The 22,912-nt window shown below is 37.8% G+C and overlaps 2 protein-coding genes across 6 annotated transcripts in view; both read right to left on the bottom strand.

The window, feature by feature from the left end:
- LOC130547656 (kinesin-like protein KIF21A) overlaps window positions 1–10,947 on the bottom strand; it is a 64,409-nt gene extending 53,462 nt beyond the window's left edge. For all 5 annotated transcript variants that reach the window (XM_057323784.1, XM_057323786.1, XM_057323787.1 and 2 more), the window contains exon 1: window positions 10,649–10,947. In XM_057323784.1, coding sequence (XP_057179767.1) covers window positions 10,649–10,692 — 44 coding nt within the window. In that variant the 5' untranslated portion in view covers window positions 10,693–10,947. The remainder of the gene's footprint in view (window positions 1–10,648) is intronic.
- A 548-nt stretch (window positions 10,948–11,495) lies between these two features.
- Window positions 11,496–22,476, bottom strand: LOC130548139 (ATP-binding cassette sub-family D member 2). Its single transcript, XM_057324691.1, has 10 exons — window positions 21,323–22,476; window positions 20,558–20,738; window positions 19,514–19,635; window positions 18,101–18,266; window positions 17,421–17,515; window positions 16,464–16,609; window positions 15,552–15,697; window positions 13,548–13,632; window positions 13,328–13,453; window positions 11,496–12,954 (listed from the first exon to the last, which is right to left on the bottom strand). The coding sequence occupies exons 1-10, from the start codon at window positions 22,268–22,270 to the stop codon at window positions 12,738–12,740; spliced, it is 2,232 nt and encodes a 743-aa protein (XP_057180674.1). The 5' UTR covers window positions 22,271–22,476; the 3' UTR covers window positions 11,496–12,737.
- Window positions 22,477–22,912: the final 436 nt, after the last annotated feature.

Here is a 22,912-nt window from a genome sequence, read left to right as displayed (position 1 = left end):
TCAGGTAAAAGCGACTCACACTGCACAGAAGTTCTGGATTTATGACCTCCAGGTTAGTTGGTAACATTTTTTGATGCCTGATTAACATACTACAGATAGTTTTGGATTAGGCTATCTTTGGTTGAACTTTTGGGTGATGTAAATTGTTATATGGCTGTGTGATTATTATCCACAGTGAATTAAAAATATCTTCTCTCTTAAAGGTGCATGTTGACGTCCGAAATCAGATGGGTCACTGTTCTTCGTGGTCTCCTTGTCTATATGTTTGAGGGCAGTGTTGGGTAAGTTACTCTGAAAAAGTAATGAATTACTAGTTACTAATTACACATTTGATAATGTAATTAGATTACTGTACAAGTTACTCTCTTCAAAAAGTATTTAATTACTTATTACTAATTACTTTCTATATCCTACATCAACCTTGATGAGTTAAGTGATTCAAGGATAGACATGAAACGGATCTTTTAATTCATTCAAATAAATAATATAAAACTACATAAAGTATTATTATTAATTACAAATGTGAGAATTATACATTAAAGCACGGATTTTGAAGTTAGACTTTGAATTTTGATGTAAATTCCTCTTCTGCACACACATATATTACACAAAGTATTTACTTTAATTACATCAGAAGTAATTAAATTAAATTACAGAAAAAACAAGAGTAATCCCTTACTTTACTTTTTCAAGGGAAAAGTAATTAAATTACAGTAACTAATTACTTAGTAACTAGTTACACCCAACACTGTTTGAGGGTCACTCTTCAGAAGATATGGTATGAAAGTGAGCTTACTGTTGAGAATTTATATGTCGGTTAATCATGGAAAACAGTTGATATTTTTCACTATTCTTGTATAATCTATGCACAATAAAAAGAATGACTTTATTCAATTATTTCCTCTCCTCAGCTTTACTCTCCGCCAAGCTCTTGGACTTTGGATCTTAATTTGTGTTCTGAAGATAAATGGAGGTCTTATGGTTGTGAAACGACTTGAGTATGAAAAGTAATCCATGACAGAATTTTAATTCTTGGGTGAACTAACCCTTTAATAGGACCTACAATGAATATTAAAGTTTTATTTTGCTGAAGTCTATAAAATTAATAATTATGTTTCTTATTTTTGTTTTGACAGAAAACCCATCAGAGAAATTGTCAGACTGGCTGATGCTCTTTGCTGTGATTTAGGCCCTGGATATAGGCTACCCAAACGAGTTGTCTAACAAATTTGACTGTCCATAAAGACTTTGTGGGTATGCAGAATGAGAAGTTAAGGCCCATTACAAGTTAATGTGTAAGGTTTAAGTCAAGTTTTTATTTGTTTGAAAATATTTTACAAATGCTTACAAAAGTATACTTGTTTTTTTTAATGTAAAGTTTGAGTGTGTTACTGTTGAATGATGTTACGTTGAATGATGATGTGGACATTGGACATGGATGTATGCCAAGGATACAGACACCTTGCCACATTGTAGCTATATCTGGGAAACCGTTGTATTGTTTATGTTTTATGGTTATTTAATAAAAGAATAACTTAACTTGTGTGGGTTCATCTGAGTTAAGTTAACTTATCGGGTTTTACAGTGTGTAAAACCCGATAAATACAGGGTTTTACAGTGTGTAGCAGATTATCATCACTAAATGGCTGGTTGTCTGAGTGGTGCCTGCAGAATGATATAGTTTTTATAAATAACTGGAAGAGTTTTGAGGGCAGACCTGACCTGTTGAAACGAGATGGTCTCCATCCCTCCTGGGTTGGGAATTCCATCCTGTCTAGAAATATGGCAAAAAGTCTTAATGCTAATGCTAAAACTTGACTCGCTGGGGCCCAGGTCAGGGAGCAGACAGTATGGCTTAACCAACTGTCTGCTTGCCGTCTCACGTCGCAGAATACACAAAATGTACAACATGTAGTAATCCGTTCTCCCAAACATCACAAAATAGAGACTGTGTCTGTCCCCCGGATTAGCAAACATAAAATAATGCGTAAACCTCTTGAAAGTAATTTAATAAACGTTAAACAAACTAAACATGAACAAAATACAGATAATCAACTGTTACGACTCGGATTGCTAAATATTAGATCTCTCTCTAATAAAGCACTTTTTGTTAACGATATGATAACAGATCATAAAATAGACATGCTCTGTTTGACAGAAACATGGCTAAAACCAGATGATTATATTGCTTTAAATGAATCTGTCCCCCAAGATTATTATTATAAACACGAGCCTCGTCTAAAAGGCAGAGGGGGAGGTGTCGCAGCACTTTACAATAACTCTCTTAGCATTTCCCAGAAGTCGAACTCTAAATATAATTCTTTTGAAGTCATGGTTCTTCATGTTTCAACACCTAATACTAAAGATAAAACTCTTTTTAAATTGATTCTAGCTATTGTATATAGGCCTCCAGGGCACCACACAGATTTTATTAAAGAATTTGGTGGGTTCTTATCAGAACTAGTACTGGCCGCAGATAGACTCCTTGTCGTTGGTGACTTTAACATCCACGTAGATAACGTTACAGATGCCTTAGGAATGGCTTTCAAAGACACTCTTAACTCCATGGGCATTAGTCAACATGTGTCAGGACCCACTCACCTTCGTAATCATACTTTAGATTTAATACTGTCTTACGGTATAAATGTGGACGACGTTAAAATCCTTCAGCAGAGTGAAGACATTTCGGATCATTATCTGGTATTATGTTTGCTTCACTGGCCTACGGCTGCAAATAAAACTCATTGTTACAAATATGGTAGAACAATAACTTCAACTACCAAAGATGCGTTTCTCGATAATCTGCCCGAATTGTCTCAAATCATGAGAAATAACGTTGAAGATCTTGACATTACCACTGAAAATTTTAATTCCACCTTCTCGGTAACGCTAGACAAAGTTGCTCCACTACGTTTAAAGAAGATTAAAAATGGCAGCCCCACACCGTGGTATAATGAACACACTCAGGCTCTAAAGAAAGCGGCCCGAAAAATGGAGCGCAACTTTAAGAAAACTAAATTAGAGGTATTTCGTACAGCATGGAAGGATAGTATTCGAAAATACAGGAAAGCCCTAATAACTTCTAGATCCGCCTACTTTTCATCACTAATAGAAGAAAACCAGCACAACCCTAGGTTTTTATTTAACACGGTGGCTAAATTAACAAAAAATAAATCGTCAGTGACTTCTGATCCTGTATATCAGCATAGCAGTGATGAATTTATGAACTACTTCACATATAAAATCCAAGATATTAGAGAAAAAATTATAACAATGCAATCAGAAGTGAAACCCGCTGAACAAACTAACTACAGCGCCCTTAAGGAGAAAATGCAATTATTTTATACCGTAGATCAAGATGAGCTGTCTAAAATTATTAGATCATCTAAATCAACAACATGCATACTAGACCCTATACCTACAAATCTACTGAAAGAGATGCTCCCAGAAATTATAGATCCTCTTCTTGGTATTATTAACTCATCTCTGACATTAGGACATGTGCCTAAAGCATATAAGGTGGCTGTTATAAGGCCCCTTGTCAAAAAACCCCAACTCGACCCTAGAGAACTAAGGAACTACAGGCCTATATCGAATCTACCTTTCATATCTAAAGTTCTGGAAAAAGTAGTTTCAACTCAATTATGCTCCTTCCTCCAAAGGAATGACATCAATGAAGAATTCCAGTCTGGATTTAGAGCATGTCACAGTACAGAGACTGCTTTGATCAGAGTTACAAATGATCTGCTATTGGCGTCTGACCGAGGTTGTATCTCGTTATTGGTGCTGCTAGACCTTAGTGCTGCATTCGATACCATTGACCACAGCACACTCCTACATAGACTCGAAAATTATGTCGGCATTAAGGGAATAGCTTTGAAATGGTTTAAATCTTATTTATCCGACCGTTTTCAATTTGTAGCAATAAACAATGAGGTGTCACGCAAATCGCAAGTCCAGTACGGTGTACCACAGGGCTCAGTCTTAGGGCCTCTGCTCTTCGCATTATACATGCTACCTCTAGGAGATATAATAAAGCGACACGGAGTTAGCTTTCACTGTTATGCTGATGATACTCAACTTTATATTTCCTCGAAGCCTCATGAAACACAGCAGTTCCATCGAATAATGGAATGCATAGTCGATATAAAAAACTGGATGAGTAACAACTTTTTATTACTGAACTCGGACAAAACGGAAGTGTTACTTATTGGACCGAAAACTGCTATAAGTAACAACCAAGAATACTGTTTAACTATTGACGGATGTTCCATAAAACCCTCGTCGTCAGCAAAGAATCTTGGCGTTCTATTCGATAGTAATCTGTCATTTGAGAGCCACGTCGCCAACACCTGTAAAATTGCGTTTTTCCATTTTAAGAATATATCTAAACTACGTCATATGCTGTCAATCTCAGATGCAGAGAAGTTAATTCATGCATTCATGACATCAAGACTAGATTACTGTAATGCACTGTTAGGTGGTTGCCCTGCAGGCTTATTACAAAAACTCCAATTGGTCCAAAACGCGGCAGCTCGAGTTCTTACACGTACAAAAAAGTATGAACATATTAGCCCGGTTCTGTCAACCTTGCACTGGTTACCTATAAAGCATCGCGTTAACTTTAAAATCTTGCTTATTACCTATAAAGCCTTACATGGTTTAGCTCCTCAGTACTTGAATGAACTCCTTTTGTATTACAGTCCTTCACGTGCATTACGCTCTCAGGCGTCCTGTCAGTTGGTAATACCTAGAATTTCAAAATCAAGTGCAGGTGGTAGATCCTTTTCCTATCTAGCGCCTAAACTTTGGAATAGTCTTCCCTGCACTGTCCGGGAGGCAGACACACTCTGTCAGTTTAAATCTAGACTAAAGACGCATCTTTTTAATCTTGCATACACTACTCTTCCATAATATAAATCTTCAGAGGGTTTAGGCTGCATTAGTTAGATCAACCGGAACCAAAAACACAACTGATGTACTTGTTGCATCAAAGAGTACAGAACAGTACTCTACTCTCAGCCAGTCTTGTCTCATTGTTCCAAGGTTACCACAGCGAGCAGGATGCAGTTCATGGCCTGACCTGATGGTAGAGCGGAGAATGGGAAGTGGGGACCTGACAAGAGCTGAGATGATAGAGCTGGATAAAGAAGGACGCGGTCTCTTGACACGTCTTCACCACAAAATTTCAAATGCTATTAGATTATTAATGATAATCTTAAACTATAATTTATTTTATTATTAAGTTTATTTATTTTATTTAGCCTTGTTGTGCAAGCTCTCTGGAGCTTGTGCAGAGGCAGCAGCTTTTGCCAGAGGGGAACTGGAATCCCCTGGTTGGGCCTGGGTTCTCCTGAGGTTTTTTTTCTCGATTAGAGTTTTGGGTTCCTCGCCACCGTTTGCATACTGTTTTTGCACTATCTGCCTGACCGGGGGGGCTGCTTTAGAATCTTAAAGTTTTACTTAATTAATATTGCATATAGGAATTTATTATCTGTTATATTTGACCTGTGCTTCTCTCTCCTTTATCCTAAATGTGTGCTCTCACTGAGCGTGTGTGTGTGTGCGTACTTGTCTGTGTACGTACGTGTGTGTGTGTGTGTGTGTGTGTCTCTGTGTCTGTGTGTGTTGGTGTTTGTGCGTGTTGTGTGTGTGGAGTGTTTTGTGTGTGGGTGTGTCTGTCTTCTGTGTTTTCAACCTTTTCTTGTTTTTGCAGGTACAACTTTGATTGTTTTGCTTGTAGTCAATGTGTCTCATGTACAGCTGCTTTGTAACAATGAAAATTGTAAAAGCGCTATATAAATAAAGTTGAGTTGAGTTGAGTTGAGTATGACACTGTATGTTTTATGTATTAATATAACGTAATTTGAATTGAATATGACACAATTGTAAAGAAAACACGTTCTGAAAGTGATTTGCAGTAAAAAAATATTTGAAATTACACTACTTGTTGAGTTCAGTCAACCTTTCTCTCAGTTACGACAACTTAACATTTTAAATTGACCTTACTTTAATAGTGTTCATTTCACTTGTTTTATAAAGTCCATTCAACTTTATTCTTAGTTCAGACAACTTAACACTTCAAGTTTACTGAACTTAAACTTTTAAGGCAGCACGAACACTTACTTTTTTAAGTTGAAACAACAATTTTTTTTTACAGTGTAGGTGTCACCGCGCTGCAACCAAAGAAAACACATGAAAGCAGAAAAAACACCAGCAAATTCAGAAAGCATCTTCATTAGTTTGGCGACACATGCCCTGCAAATACTCGCACCACAAACAAATACAGAAACGCGCTGCAAATTCTCGCAACACAAACAAATTAGGGCTGAAACGATTCCTCGAGTAACTCGAGTAATTCGAATACAAAAAAATCATCGAGGCAATTTTTGTTGCCTCGAAGCTTTGTTTAATCCATTTAACTACAGTACACACGGAGCACTGCGTTTACCCACGGACCGTTATTACTAACGCACAGCCCGCTAAACTCTATTCATGTTACAGGGTTCTCAAGTCTCACACACACATTTTAGTCTGTTCACACGTATTTCTCATGGTGATAAATAACTGATAGCTTATTGAAATGGTGAACTGCTATTTTACTTAGTTTTAGTCTATTTTGCGAGTGAAACTTGTTTTCCAGCTGCATTGAGTCCATCAAACTAGATGCAGACTTGTGGATGCCAAATCTTGTTATTTTCACATGTCATCTGGCTGTTCTGCGTGTCTGCCTGAATGAACTGCACAGTTTATCGCGTGATGCTCATACATTTGTCTGCGTCTGCGCTGAATGAGGACATAAACACAGAGTTGCGGAGCAGAAATGCGCCCGCGCGATAATTCTTTTCCGCTTGCGGATACTGTTCTGCTCGCTCGCGGAGTTTAAATGCGCCCTCGCGGAGCAGCTTTCCGCGCGTGGTTATCATCATGCGCGTTTGCATCGCGCGTGTGCCCACGGATTCCATGCGCGTGAGTTTTGGGTCTATAGAAACTCCATATAATACTGTCCTCACGAACCAAGTTCCAGACATAGTCGCCCATCATCGCTTCATCCCACCATCCCTGTGCTACAGAAATTTATAGAATTTTCTGACAGTGACAATTGGAAAATAATGTTTAAAATATGTGAACATTTTTACAGTTTTTTTTTTTATATACCAATATATCGTATGAGCTAAATATACCATAAAAACATTGATGCTACATGAAAATAAATATTACCACAATAATTAGCACCACAGAATTGTACAAGAACTATAAAAAGAAACAAAAATTTGTTACACTGTGTAATCAAAATGCATGACTTGAAATTATGATCAAGTGGAGTTTTTCATCTCATAACTATGGTGGTTTAACCAGGGGAAAGGGGTATAAATATTCAGTTCAATTGAGTTACTCAATAACAAATGTTTGCCCAATTGCCCTTCTGAGTAAACATTTTAAATAGAATAGAGGTCAAAAAAGTGAACCACTAAGCAACAAATGGCAAAACCAAACATGATGCTGTATCATGTTCAATATAAACCCTGGACCAATTCAACTGACTCAGAGAGTAATTTGACAAAGCAGCCTGTTGTTAGGCCCAATGGCTTTAATTATTAATGGCTTACTCAAGCATGCAAGTGATACTGAATATACTGTACCATTGATAAAGTCTTATAAGCTTAGAACCATAACATTTCTAAAGGTCTTTCAATAAACTATACAGTAAAGAAAGCTCATCAGTGTGGTGTCTGCCTGGCTGTTTTTCATACACACCAGAGTGTCAGTTGCAAAACTCAAGTGCAATGACCTGCACAAGGTACACAAACAATTCCTTCCAACTGCTTTCCTATAGAAAGGGGTACCTTTAGTTTTAAAATGTTTGGTGAAGGCAATCATTACTGTTACTGTTAAATGGTTATGGTTAAGTGTTTCAAAAATACGCAACTTTCCTTCTGTGCCATGAACATGAAAATGAACATGAATACTTAAACTTACTGTTTTTAGTTACAATTATAAGTAATTAGATTAAGTGTAAAATCTAATAGGTAAACACACAAACAAACAAACAAACAAACAATTCCATAGACCTAAGCCACACCTTCAGACCAACATATCATTGCCAACAACCAACACTTAGCAACCACCCAGAACACCCTAGAAACCATCTAAACATCGTACTCAGGGAACACTCAAAAGACCTTGGCAACAGCATAACAGTGCCCTGACAACCGTGGCAAAGACTTTTGCATGGGCAAGTACCACTCAAAAAAGTTGATCTGAGAATAGCAAGACAAAGCACCCTGTTTTTTGGCCCATTAGTAGTGGTTTATTCAAGTATGCTGTAAGCTGTCTAATAGCCTTGTTTCAGGTTTAAGTCTGTCAACTAATGAACAGACATATAACATGACAGAATTCCCCACTATTAGAGTTGTTATGCTGTTCGCAAAGAGAAGCATCCAAGCATCCGAATTCTATTTGAAGTAGAGTTACGAACACAACAGATTAATGAATTTGATGTGAATCGAACACAAGACAAATGAAGTGCTTTTGAAAGGCAACAGTGTAACAGGTAGAGACTGGTACTGTATCAACAAGTCATTTAAGCCTGGATAAACTAAAATGTAGAAGAAGTTTCCTAAATCTCATCTATTCCACAGTAAAAACACTGTCACTGGTTACACTATAATTAAACGGCAGTGTCTGTCGCTAACAAAAAGAAAAATGATAGATTCCTACTGTATGCATTATTGTAGCAGATTTGTGGGTTTAGGTTTCTGTCAAAGGCAGTCATCATCGACTCCTTTTATAAGAAAATAAAGAGTCCCACTGTCTCTAGGTGCTGAACCAGACCAAAAAACACTGATGTCATGCCTTGTGAAGAGAAATTCCACTGATACTTGAAATTTGAAGACGTTACGCAAAGTGATTTCGAAGTACAATTCAAGCTTAAACAAACTTTGTGGCGTCTGTGCTTTGAAACCCAAAGGGGGTGTTGTTGTGTGTGTGTGATAATGTCTGAGATATGTCAACACGAGCAAGTTCTTAGGGTGCACCTTTGCACTATGCCAGAGAACTCTGCAAATCCATTGATTTCAATGGAGCTTATGCATCGCAAGGACGCAGTGCGTTGTCATGTGACCGAAAGCTCACCAATATAAAATTCCAGTTGTTCTTTTGGAAATCCAATTTGCTATTTTTGAGCCCGAGTAGCTTAGTGAAAGAACAAGTGTTAAGCATGTATGACTGTACTTTTAAGAATACCACTGGTACCTTAGTACATGCCCTAAAAAATCTGTTTTTACTCATGTGATCTGTTTTTGTCCCATATGCCCACTGAGTAAAAATACAAAATTGATCTGTTTTTGTCCCATATGCCCACTGAGTAAAAATACAACATAAAAACTACAGACCAGTATGTACAGACCTTCTCAGCCAACTTTACCTATTTCCTGTAAACATAATTTGTACACCCCATATACCTTTTTATATGCCTTTGCAATAAACATTGCTTGTAATAAACATTATTAAGCACTACACACATACAGTTTTCCCAGATCATACAGGTGCCTCCGGGATTCGCAAAGAGGCCTGCACCTGTTTAGATACATTCAAAGTTCCCACTCCTTCCTTTCAATCTTTGACAAGCTTTTATAGGCAAACAGGATGTCTTCATAGAAATGTGACAGAAGAATAAGAGGCGGAGTGAATGACATTAGGCCTAAAACCAGACTTTAAGCAAACTGAGCTGCAGGTCAAAGTCTGTCAACTTCAGTAACCAGAGATCCTAAGACTTATCAGAACAATGAAACTTGAGCGTATAGAAAGCCTTTGTTTTTAAGAAGAAGCATTCTGCATACCCTTTCAGTCTGATCACAAAAGGACTTGTTTAATAACGTCATTATCAGATAGTCCTGAACAGTATGACAGTCCTGAACGTATATGCAAAATGAATGATATATTCACCGAGTACACATATGGATCAAGCAAGTAAGACATTTTAATGGCATTAAAGTTGTTTTTAAAGGTTGTTTAAATTGAATTGAATTGAATTGAATTGAATTGAAAGGGATCTGGAGTTGAAATGGCAATAAGAGTTTAAAATAATAACATGAGTATATAATATATATATAGTATACTGATAAACGATATACACAATATAATATAATATGGCTTCATCTATCTAATAGACTTAGAAATTACCATAGGTAAAGTTAAAGTTAAAAAATTCTAACAAAAAACAAAATCTATATAGAATATGTAGATCATAGCCTACATGCATTACACATGACATCATTTTTTTTACCATAACTACACTTCTACATTATCTGCTGTATACAATATAAGCGCAATGTTTATATAACCACATAAGGCCTCAGAGCGACAACCTAAAAAGTAAGGTAAAAGCCGTATGCACGCAAAAAACCTTATATAACCAAAATGTCTAAACCGCTTACAGTACGTTACAGTATGTAAACACAATGAGCTTGTGCCGAACATAAAACCCTGTGGTGATGTTGTCATTGGGCCCTATGATGATATTGTAGCAGGTACATTAGAGGCGGGCCCATATGGAGCATCGTCAGACAGACTCTGTCGGCACTCCTGTAGAGTACATAATAAATCCGTAGAATGAATATAATAAATATAGATTTAGATTATATACCTGACAGCCACGCGCACTGAGCTCTCGTCCTGTCCCGCAGACATGATCCCGTTCAGGACACACGGGATAAATATAGATGGTTTTCCTTTTCTTGATCGGCTTAAGCAGCAGATACACACACGGCGTCTCTCCGGGCGTCTATTCGGCCATTATGAAGCGCGAGTAATCCAGACAGCTGCTCTCTTGCAAATTAAATGATAAAAGACAAAACAAAACATCTCGTGATCGGTGCAGTACTGTTCGATAACTGACTGCTCTAACACACACACGCGTTGTGTGACCTGAGGAGAGACTCTCCCCCGGAGCGGTACGTCATCGAAATGCACGTTAGGCCACGCCTTCTCCCTACAACAAACCAAATCGCTGATCGTCAGATTTTTTTCATTTTTATTATTTTTATTATGTTACTAGGTGTTCTGCGATTATGAGCTAATATATCTCAATAGTAGCTATTACTTAAAAACGTTAATATTACATTAAATAATTGTAAAAAATAAGCAGATAAATGCTTATTATATAAAATAATAATATACTCATATATATTTATATTCATGCGTATTGTATTACATATGTACTACTATGTAGGCCTATTGCTAATTTTAACATTTTTTTCTTCGTTATTTCTCCTACCTACATGCTTAATGAGCACCACAGCTCAATGCAAAACAGCATTGCTTCGGTTTACATACAGAAAAGATAAAAACTTGTAATGTAAAGGTAGAGCACCTCCATCTGGACAACGTGCAGTAACTGCACACAAAATAATGTGACTCGTGTGTCCAACGAAGACCTTTGACAGTTTGTATGTATTTTTAGTAAGCAGACAGACAAACAAACTTATTTGGTTCTGTTATTTTTATTACATGTTATTGATTGTTTACATACGTGATAGTCAAGTCTCATCCACATTATAATTAAAAGTACAAAACATACCCTGACAGGCATTGAGTTAATAAAACAAGTATAAATTAATCGTTTTTGTTCACTGCTTATTTAATGTTGTATTTTTGTACATTAGGAAGTACAATTACTCCTTGGGTTTATCTTAACTAAAACATTCCCCCAAATGAAAGACCTAATACCCAGAGGTCAACATCTTCCATAGACATAATAAAGGTAATAATTGATTATTACAAATTGTTTCTGGTATGATCACCATAGCAATTGGCTAAAATGTATGCGGTCCATTTAAGCACATCCTTTTTAGTAGTGTAAAAGTAGCCATCCCAGTCCAATTAAAATCTGAAGGTGTTCAGTAATGTTGGTGCTATCCTGCATCTTGTAGTTATTTTATCTGCTGGCAAAGAAAATATATGGTATCTTGCTGGTCATCACAGCTATGTTGGTAAAAAATAAACACTACAAATGTTTTACCTAAGCATTAAAATTAAGAAGCTAAAAATACAATGAACTGAACACAACCATATCACAGATATGTTAGACAAATTTCACAGTATATCAGTCTGAAAAAGACAAATATGTGCAATACATTGCCAAACAACCAAATTATACAATCTGACATGAGACATAAGAACAAAGAAAAAAATACAGAACATACAGTATTTGTTCAGAAAAGCAGAAACAATGATCTATATCTCTTTTCGTAGCCGATTCTGTAAACGATTGTTCTGTGGATTGTATGTGTATAAAAAATATTGTCATATTGGTTTTACCACAGGTAAGTTGTTCAGGGTATTTATAAAAAACTAGACATAATTATAATAAACAATATGAGGAAACTCAGCAAAATAACTTTAGAGTTGTAATACTTGAAAGTACCTAACCGAAGCAATTCAAGAAAAATACATCATGTGAGTCTTTCTCTTCGTCCACATAAACATGAAAACTATTTTTACAGTTGAATTCCTGGTTAAAACAAGCTTGGATAAAGTGCCAAAACTAAGCAAAACAAAATAAGTAAAACAACAGAGCAAAATAAAACACGAAAGCAAAATTAAGTTAGATTTTAGAAGTTTTTACAATTAAAGTTGCTTCACTATAGAGAAAAATGTATACATCCCGAATGTTAAAATCAATGTTAAAACTTAAGTACAGAATCTTTTGCATTCCTGAATATCAAGCACATTTCTCATTCCTCATCCTTTTGTTCTGTTGTCTTTAGGACCGAATCCTCACCCAAGATCTTACATAGTTCATTCAGTCTGAGCTGCATCTTAGGGATGCCGGCGAGCTGAGACTCTAAGCGCTGTTTCTCCTCTGTCAGAGAGAGCCGTGTGGCTGTATCCAGCTGCTCGAACCGCCAGCCACCCTCTCCATCAAACTGCAGCAGGTGCGTGTGATACTTCCTGTGGACAAGGGTAGAAATGACTTTTAGCCAATTGTTCCATATGTGAGTTTAGTGTATTTATAAAGTTGGTTCCCCTTAAGTTCACAAAGGTGTCCCAGCAGCATAAAATGAAAGCATGTTTTACAAACATGGCAACCAGAAAGTGTCTTTTAAATAGTATATTGATTTTAAACCTTTCATAATTTGTCTATTATGTGTTCTTTTGCAATATATATTTTGTTATATATTGCAAAAATACATAAATAATTTTTGTGGCCATTGGAACATTTATAATATATTTGTGAATATTCTTTCAAAGACTATGAAACACATTTCCTTCAAGCAGGGTCCCTCGTATTTTTGTTTTGTTGAAAAAGTGTTACGTTTCTCACCATAGAGAGGGTCTATGAGTAATGGACAGCAGAGAGATCCCAGCATCCTTTGCAGCTTGAAATATTTTACCCTCTACATCAATGCTGACAGCACTGGTGCACTCATCTAGCAGCGCATACTTGGGCCTAAAGAGAGGTTTAAATTACATTCTATAAGCTTTCAACATAATGTACCAGTAAATACAGACAAACAAATGCAGTATAAATTAAGATGTCTTACTTGTGGTAAAACATGCGTGCCATGCCCATACGCTGCTTCTCTCCTCCTGAAAGTACATCTTTCCAGTCCAGCTCAGCATCCCAACCTGAAAATGTACACCAGAAGAAAATGTTATTGCTTGGAGGCTTCCAGTTCATAGTTCTGAAGATTTAAAAGGTGTTCATACTTGCTGTCAAGAATCAACTTTGTATCTCTAAAGTTGTTTAGGAGAATTGAGTTACAATATTCAGATATAGTAGCTCAGAAAATGTTATGTTGATGTTGTTTATTTGTACGCATAAGTGTAAATTGAGTGTTTAATAAACAACAGGAATTATGCAAACTAGGTGCCACAAACTTTCCCAGCAAATTTGCACTGAACAATGGCCCATTATGCAGACTGGTTCTGATTGCTGCTGTAGGTTGTGGATGCACCAGGGACTGTACAGCATCACTCCACTATTGTGATCTAGGCTCTTCAAATTAAAAATTGAAAAAGTAAACTTGACTCCATTACAGCTCTGGATGTGTGTCAAGTTATAACAGTGTTCTCCATTATTTAAATATTGCTGCCATGATCAATATAAAAGGTAGACAAGCATCTTTAACGTTTTTTTTTAACTGTCTACTACTAGCACCGTGTTACTTTTAAATAGAGTGCACTCTGCAAGTAATATGTTTACTGCTTTATCATAGTTTGCATTCTGGTCTTTTATTTTGAAGGTTGTAGTGTTATGTTGTCACTTCCTTTTGTAGTCATTTTGATGGCCTTTGTAGTTCTTTCATGTTGCCTGCACTAATTGTGTCCAGGTGTTTTGTGTTTCCCTAATCATTATCATGTGTATAAAGTATTTACCATTGTGTTTGTTGTTGTCTCTAGCTGGTCGTTGTTCATGGGTACATGCTGTTCAAAATCATGGTGATGTGCTATTGTTTGGATTTATTAAACATTTTTATCTGCGTATGGATCCTGTCTTTGTACCTCAGATTTTGTTATTCTGAGACATTTATGTAAAATAATTGATTGTATTCACTATGTGAACCAAGAATAGATGTGACAATGTGGGAACGTTGTTAAAGCACCACGAAACCCAAGCACTATTTTTGCCTTCCGGGTTTAAAATCCTCATCTAGCCAACGTCAAAAGATGTGACGTGGCGATGTACTATAGTATACAGGGCTCTTGCGACCTAATTTCTCAATGGTGCAACTAAAAAAAATCTGAGGTCGCACCGGTGCGACCAGCCGTTCGAGGGAAAAAAGTCTCGGCGAAAGTCTCCCTGTGGCTCAACAACAGACACATTAGGCCCATATCGTGGTCTAAACCAATCAGAGATAGTGAAGGGCGGACCCCCCTCTGATTGGCCGTGGTCCAGATATTCCTGTACATGTGTACGTTTGGAAATGCTGTGCTGCAGTCGGACAGAGAGGTGAGTAGCCTAGGCCCGTCAGATAAACAGAGTGGATGTAGCCGCAGATGATGAGAGAACATGAAAAGAACGATTGACAACTTTTTCGTTAAGAATGTTAAGTTAAGGCCTGATCCGTCCGGAAATCATAACCAATGCTCTGACACGCTAGACTGCGACTAAATGGTCTCATTTTGCGACAAATTTTCCTGACAGTGTGACAAGTTTTTCTTAATGGTCGCACCGGTGCGACTGTCAAACTGATCAATATATAATTTTTGCGTATTATAAATTTAATGCGCAGAAATGTTATATTGCGCAAGCTGCGCATTCAGTCACTCATTTTCGTCTCCCCTCCTTCAACCATTCACTTATCCTTATTCATGAGACTGTGTTTTCTTGACCAATGAGAAGACTTTCTCCTAACTATTCATGACAGAGCCTTGTGATTAGAACGCCCGCCTCCCATGTCGGAACCTTCGCCGGTGGTTCTTCTTCTCACAGCGTTCACGCCCAATTTAATTGCATTTTTCAAAAACGACAGTGAGGTAGAATGTAGCTGAAAGCGGAGGTTTCGTGACGCTTTAATTGCCAGGCAAGAATTATGCATACGTACCTCCCTCCCGAGTAACAATCTGGTTTAGATTGACAATGTCCAAAATAACTTCCAGGTCTTTGTCTCTGTAACCCTTTTCATGCATGTCGTCCAGAGAGTCAGGGTAGATGACCTGGTCCCGTAACGTTCCGATGGACATATATGGCCTGGGAATATGAATAACACCTTAGCAAAAATTATGCATGTGCTATATTTACAGGGTCAGACTGTGGTGAAAAAAGTTTTTTGCTTAAAGTTCTCTGTTACATGACAGAGCATCTAGTCCGCACATAACTCATTGAAAATTAATTGTGTCCTAGAAGACAATACAATTCAGAAAGAAAATGTTTCTCTAAATTTATCACTTCACAGTTTTGCTACCTTGTCAGAAGCGGAAAAAAAAAATCATTTTGTTTGCACAAAATCCCAGTGATGATTCAACCAACAAGGAACAGCTACAAAGATCTACAAAGATCATAGCTGATCTGGTGTCTCTCCATTTCTCTCCCATCAGCCTGAGTATAAAATATTAACTGCCTTCCTGAGCTCTGGCTGCGCTTGCACCTGCGGGAAACTGTAAATATTTCACTACTGAGGACTCTGGTTTCTGTCACTCAGCAGTTCATAGAGCTTTAGTTACGTTGTCTCTCTCTCTGGTTACAGGTCTTCTGCACAGGTCAAATACTGAGGGCGCAACATCTGCAAAGTAGACACCATTTTAAGTCATCACGATAGAGATTCTTCCTACACGAAAGCAGTTTCCAAAGGAACTAAGACTCTTTGTTTCGACAAACATCTATCCATCGCTAACAAGTCAGTCCCAAAATGCATCGCTAAGATGGTGAATGAGAATACAGCTTGTGTGTCATTTTTTTATTTGCGTCTTAACCGATTTGTATCAGCGTTCCTATGAATAATTACTGTTGCACATACCTCTGTGGGATGTAGAACATGTGCTCAGGTGAAGGTTTGTGAAGTAGGCCCCCGTACACAGGCCAAAGGCCGCTGAGGATCCGGAAAAGAGAGCTTTTCCCACATCCATTTGGCCCTGTGATTAGCAAATGCATACCTTCCTCTACCTGTAAACAAGACCCAGGTACATCCAATCACATCAAATAGGTCTTGAACATTTTATGATTTAAATGCAAGTGCAAAGCATACATTCATTCTTGTGTAAATCTATGTGATTTCAAAACCACACATATAATCACTTGAAAAAGCTCACCTGTTCACAACAAGTTACAAGATTTGAGGCAAACTGGGTAGGATGAGTTACAGTATGAACCAAAAATTTGTTAAAAATCCCTGACCTTAAAGGGGTGGTTCAACAGTGTTTCATGCATTCTGACTTCTTTACAATGTTAAAAGTGCTGGCTTCTCATGCTTGACGAGTTGGACGTATAACGTAGTATTTCTGTGCTCGATACACTACCCCAGCGTTCGTATAGGTTTCGGGAAGTTTTTTTCGAATATGAAATTCCCTTACGTAACAACTTTGGACAATTCTCCCGGAAAGCACACCTTTAGGAGGTTGTCTGTTTTCGGAAATAATCGTACAGCTGTATCTGTCTTTTATAAATGTAATCAAACTAAAGAGTCTTCGAAGTTACGAAGTATGCAATACTACTCTATAGATACTCAAGATTAATATGAGATTGGCAAAAACTGCGTGTGTTACATCCACTTTAAGTATGAGTAACAGTAATATAGATGCCTGCTTTAGCAAAACCACTAATACCAGCTTAGTAGCACAAGGTTATGTCAGTGCTGTGTGGGGAATTATAATCAATACTGCAATGAAACTGAATGAAAACTTTCTAAACTAAACTTTTTTTTGTGTATATGTTTATGTGTCAATTTTAAAGTTTGTTATATTGTTGTTTTACTCACCTTGAAGTTTAGGCTGGATACAACCACATCTCCATTCGGAGTGATTATAGGCACATTTTCACAAACAATACCTTTATCCACATCTATTACTTTGCCTGTAGAGTGCACAGAAACAATATGTTTATCAGGCAGAATTCTGGAATATAGAATATTTTTTTGAAACAGATGAATTCAAAAGTGAACACTGTATTATGTCACACTTATTGTGGCCAATAGGTCATTGTCACAAATAATACCAAAGGTTGCATGCATTTTCTTATGAGCTTTGAACTTTGTGAACTATATTATGTCCTCAATTTTCATGGTATTTACTGAAAATGGTCTTATCTGTGGTTCTTAAAAATCAATTTGTCTATCTTTCTGTTATCATTGGTTGTCGCATTTCTTGGGACTGATGGTCATTGTTCTCACACCTGCTGTAACACATTTTACACATCCTGGAATACAGTACAAGTATACAGATTACTAAACTCATCAGCTCCCTGTCTCCTTTCTTTGTGAAAAAGAGTAGCAAAACCATTTGGTAAAATATACAGTATTTGAAAAGATTGTCAGCCGATTTGGGTTTGGAACCGAAGAATGTAAGAGTTAATCTGGCATAACGTGTCTTAATAGGTTATACTTGTATATCATCTAAGGTATGTGAATAAGACAGAGCATGACAAAAGCAGCAGAACTACCTTTGATCTCCAAAGGACCATCAATGTGCATCTCAGGTTGGTTCCCGCTTGTGATCTCCCCTGCAGTCGTGGCAGTAGATGAACGTTTGTATATTCCCCTCTGGACTTCATCGAACACCAAGAACAGGTTGTGTACCCGTGCTGTGTAACCAGCCAACTCTGTGACCTATAGTACACAAAGAAAACATTAAAGGTTGGTATGACCCAACAACAAGATCTAGCATCAGATAACATAGCTTGCTTTTAGATTCAAGGTCAGTGGCCAGGCATTTGGAATACTTATGTAAACATGTGACCTAAAAATTCTGCATCTTGAAACTAGAAGCCTGCATCAAAAATGCTAATCAAACCCATTGTTTGACGTTAACAGATCAATCCTTTCTTCTGCATGGGGCAGAATTCCTAATCTGATTCAAAGCATGTGTTAGGAAGTGTTTAGCAAGTGTTTTTCTTTGTTTAAGCAGACACACCACATCCCAAGAGGCTCAGCAAGAGACATAACGCTTTCCTTTGGGAACTCAGTGGAGTCAACTGGAAAAGATTCATCAGTCTTCTCTACTTTTGTTCCTACTCAGGCTGAAGAGTTCAACCATAAAGGTTTAATCTTAAGTAACACATTTTGGCAAATAATTTGTCATGAATTGCATTTGAAACTGACTTGCAGAGGAGAGGTGTGCCATACTGTACTTCAGCCGATAAAACAGACAACAAATTCCTATAGACTTATATTGAAGGAGGAACCAGAATATGCCAGAGTCTTGGTGTGACCTATTTTGAACCATTTAACCACCTTTCTTCCATGCAGAGCACCCTAGCAACCACCTAGAAACCACATAGCAACCATCTATAAATGCCCAAGCAAACTCTGAGCATGTGAAAAAAGTAGTTCAGCCCATTTAGAGTATTTCCTTCATATCATCCTGTGTGATAAGCACAACACAATGTCATTTAAAGCATTGGTTGGGGGTAGCATGTTGTCAAACTACATACTGTATGCTGCATGGCTCTGACTGTTTCTCTATTCAACAGATGGTGGATTAAGTTGCCCAACAGGCTTAGTCAAAAGAGAGTGAGTCTGATACCAACACTGCAAAGATTCCTAGCTTTCACTGATCTGTGACATCACATCCTTTTAGTTTTTTTCATTCATTTTAGTTCCTGTGGTGATCCAACACATGCAGCCACGATTCAGCTCAAGAAAGCACTACAGCCTTATCCATCTAGTTTCATAGATCTTTTGGTCTTTGCTTTACATATAATGTTACATGTACTGTATATAATGATGTTATACTTATTTCTTCATATTCTTGTGTTCAGTGATCATATCAAGAACAATCATAATGAAGATTTATCCGAATCGGACAATAATAAATGATGATCATGCATTTAAAAAAAAAGGAATATGCATTTTACCTCTTTATAAGAACACATAATCCTTTCAATGGCATCGGCTCCTGAAGCCAGCAGATTGCGTGCAGTTGTGAAGGCCTCTGTTCTCTCACTCACCAACACTTGTGTCTGACCATCAGCCAGCTCTTTAAAAGCAAATGGATATGAAACAACATGTTGTGAGCAAAATGCTGTTAACATGCTTAGGTTACTCATAGTATAGTGCAGAAATGCTGGAACTTTAATTGTCATTTTAAATACCCATCCAACAATCAATAAAAGATTGGCGGTTATCAGAGACCTGGTAGCTGTAGAGCGGTGAGTTGTTTTGTGTTTATCATGTAAACGCACTGACATTTTGTGTCACGAATGTGGCAAGAAGAAAAGAACCCAGATGCAGGCAGCGGCAGTCAAGGGGTTAACAAAATAAGACTTTAATAACAAAACAAAACCCCGCAATGGAGGGAAACAAGACACGGTAGTAACTCATATGGAAACATAAAACAAAAGACTTCCCACAAGGGGGCAAAACAAGAGAACAGGATAACTCAAACTTACTGATTAAATGACGGAGAAGAATATATAACATACATGACAAGAGACAAGGGGCTCAAACAAAACAAGGTACACTGACTAGGCACAGCAACCGCCAAGGTATACTCCACAAGCACATACACATGCAATACAGGAGCACAGGACAAAGAAACATGAGGGTGTATATATAGGAAAGACAAACGAAGGATAACGACACAGGGCAGGTGAGGGTAATCAGACACTGCTGGGGAAACAATACAGGAAACGAGAGGGGCGTGGCCAATGACGAGACACTGGAGAGAACGCATATTATTGTCAAAAGGACAATAATATGTTTCTCTCCACACATAACCAAAGGGCTCTGTCACGATCCTGCCACATGACTAGAAATTCATAAACAAGAAGGTGGACCGTGACATTTTGCCTATTAAACACTGAAATTAAGTCTGACACCTCAAACAAAAAACAATCAGACAAAAAAGACATCAGCAAATCAATAAAATTGACATGAGATGGCATACAGAATTACCATACCGTTGTCAGCAAAGCCAGTGGCGGTGATAATGGGCACAGCTACCATAACCAGACCACTTCCACTCCAGACGTACTTCATGAGGAATTGTTCGATCATGATGTACCACAGACGTTTGGACAAGATGAGATTCATCTGCTCAGCCAGGGCGCTATAACATTTCTGCAGCTGCCTCATCTCCACCTGCCATGGGCAAAATGATGTATGACAACAGCCAAAGGATGCTGATCTAGGCATATGCTGTTTGAAAGTCTCTTTAATGACTTTCAAATAGCAAGTGCCTAGTTATCGGCAGGAACTTGGAGAGATTAAACTGAATTTGAAATGAAATCTTGCACACCCCATGTTTTCTATAGTAAGCTATTTTCTACTGTATGCATATATTCATCATTGCAAGTATGTTATGGTCTGTAACCTTTTCCCCATCATGTCATATTTAAAGTATTTACACATGCCATTTGCATTATGTTTTTTTATATATAAATCTATTAACAACGTAGGCTGCGTCATCTAAATATCCACCCCCATAAATATACCCATATCATCTGTAGAAAGACAACTTCTGCATTTGCTATAATTCTTTTGATATAATTTTCATCGTATTATCATTATATCTATACATTTTTAAATACATATACCGTTCCCTGGTAACTGAATTGACCTTTGCGTTGCTAACATAATGCCCTACCAACTGAGCTCCAGAAACAACATTGTTACGGTCTTCGTGTATGTTTATAAATACATACACATGCGCATTAAATACTCACCTTGTGTCCCCTATAAAAGGCTATCTCTTCTGCATTGGCTATGATCCTGGAGTGCACATATCGCAGGTATCCCTTCCTGTGCGCCTCCTCCGCCACCAGCTTACCGAACCTCGGCGAGCAGGCACGCAGAACCTTCGCCGTTGCGAACACGACAAGACCGGCCAGGAGGGTCGGTCCGGTCGCGTTCGCCCCGCGAGATCTCGCAGTCTGTATTAATGTATATGAAGTAAGTATCACATCCAAGATCGGTTTAGTGAGGTTTGAGTACAGATGCGCAATTGACTGCGAGAACATCATCACATCTTCGGTGAGTGACTGGTCTGGGTTCGCCAGCCTCCCGTCCATATTACTGACCTTATAATAGGTCTGGTCGGTAAAATATGTTTTATACGCGTGATTGACAAGGCGCGTGCGGAAAGCCAGTGCGAGTTTGCACTCCAGATAACGGATTGCGCTGTTCACAAATGTAGCCGGGATGGCGATCAGAAGCCATTTCATCAGTTTGATCACGAAGCTCCGCGGCTGCTTCTCTACGATCGTTTTCACTATTTTACCATCCAAACCAGCCACGTAAATAGACAGAAACGTCCTTGAAACCAGAGCCAGTGAATGCAAACTAAGCAAAAACAGTTCCTTAGTTAAGAACCTCGGAAATACGATTTTAACCAGCTCAAGAACCTGCTTGAAGAATTCCGCATTGACACCGGGCGATTTATTAAGACCCGAAATCGTCTCCGGGGCGGATTTATGTGTTGATGATATCAATCCATTTTCTTGCCGAGCTGCGTGTGGGTTGTTCTTTTGTGTTTTGCGTTGATTTATCTGTTTGCAGATGATGGGGTAAAGCGTTTTCGCCCCGTATGCAGCGGCCGCTAGGAACACCGCTCGTTTCGCCGCAGTGCTCTGATTCCATCTCACTTTAGATGTCGCATGGAGGATGTTGCTCATTTTTTGTCCTGGTGTTACAAAAATAAATGTTTTGCAATCTTTAGTCTATTCCGAACTAGTTCCATAAGGTTATGGATGCATCAAAAAGGTGATATAAACAGATAACTTCATGGCATTGTGATATTGAAACAACACCACTCGCTAGCAACGTTTCCGTGACCGTCAGTCCGGGTTTCCTCAAAGGCCGCCACGCCCCCATCGTATGCTCTTGCTGATTGGTTGCTGCACTTGACGCGTTTAAAACGGATCTATCTATCTATCTATCTATCTATCTATCTATCTATCTATCTATCTATCTATCTATCTATCTATCTATCACACATCTAAGTTAACTGTCAACCGGTATGAAGTTATTGTATTTACATTACACTCATTCATTTAGCAGATCATTTATCCAAAGGTACTAAACATTTTTAAAACTATTAATCATGTTTTACTGTTTAGTCGGGTAACCTAAAAATGTGTAAATTTAAAGGGTCAGATCAGATCACAATTAAAAAATTAATAGATAAATATATTTTAATATAAAACAATTGGCTATTTTTGGCCACGAAAAAAATGTGCTGAAGTTTTCCTTCTGGGCATCGTATTCTTATTTTTTATTTAACAAGTTAAATCAATTGGTTGTGACGTTACAACAAG

This window comes from Triplophysa rosa, linkage group LG24, assembly GCF_024868665.1.
Source record: "Triplophysa rosa linkage group LG24, Trosa_1v2, whole genome shotgun sequence".
Lineage (NCBI taxonomy): Eukaryota > Metazoa > Chordata > Actinopteri > Cypriniformes > Nemacheilidae > Triplophysa > Triplophysa rosa.
The sequence above is the reverse complement of the archived record's forward strand: the minus strand, read 5'-3'. Positions and strand labels throughout refer to the sequence as shown.

Excerpts from the sequence above, each read along its gene's own strand:
- LOC130548139 (XM_057324691.1), bottom strand. The coding sequence starts at position 22,270 with ATGAGCAACATCCTCCATGCGACATCTAAAGTGAGATGGAATCAGAGC. Across the intron at positions 15,698-16,463 it reads ATGTTCTACATCCCACAGAG|GCCATATATGTCCATCGGAA; the intron begins GTATGTGCAACA and ends TCATATTCCCAG. Across the intron at positions 13,454-13,547 it reads GCACGCATGTTTTACCACAA|GCCCAAGTATGCGCTGCTAG; the intron begins GTAAGACATCTT and ends ACCTCTCTTTAG.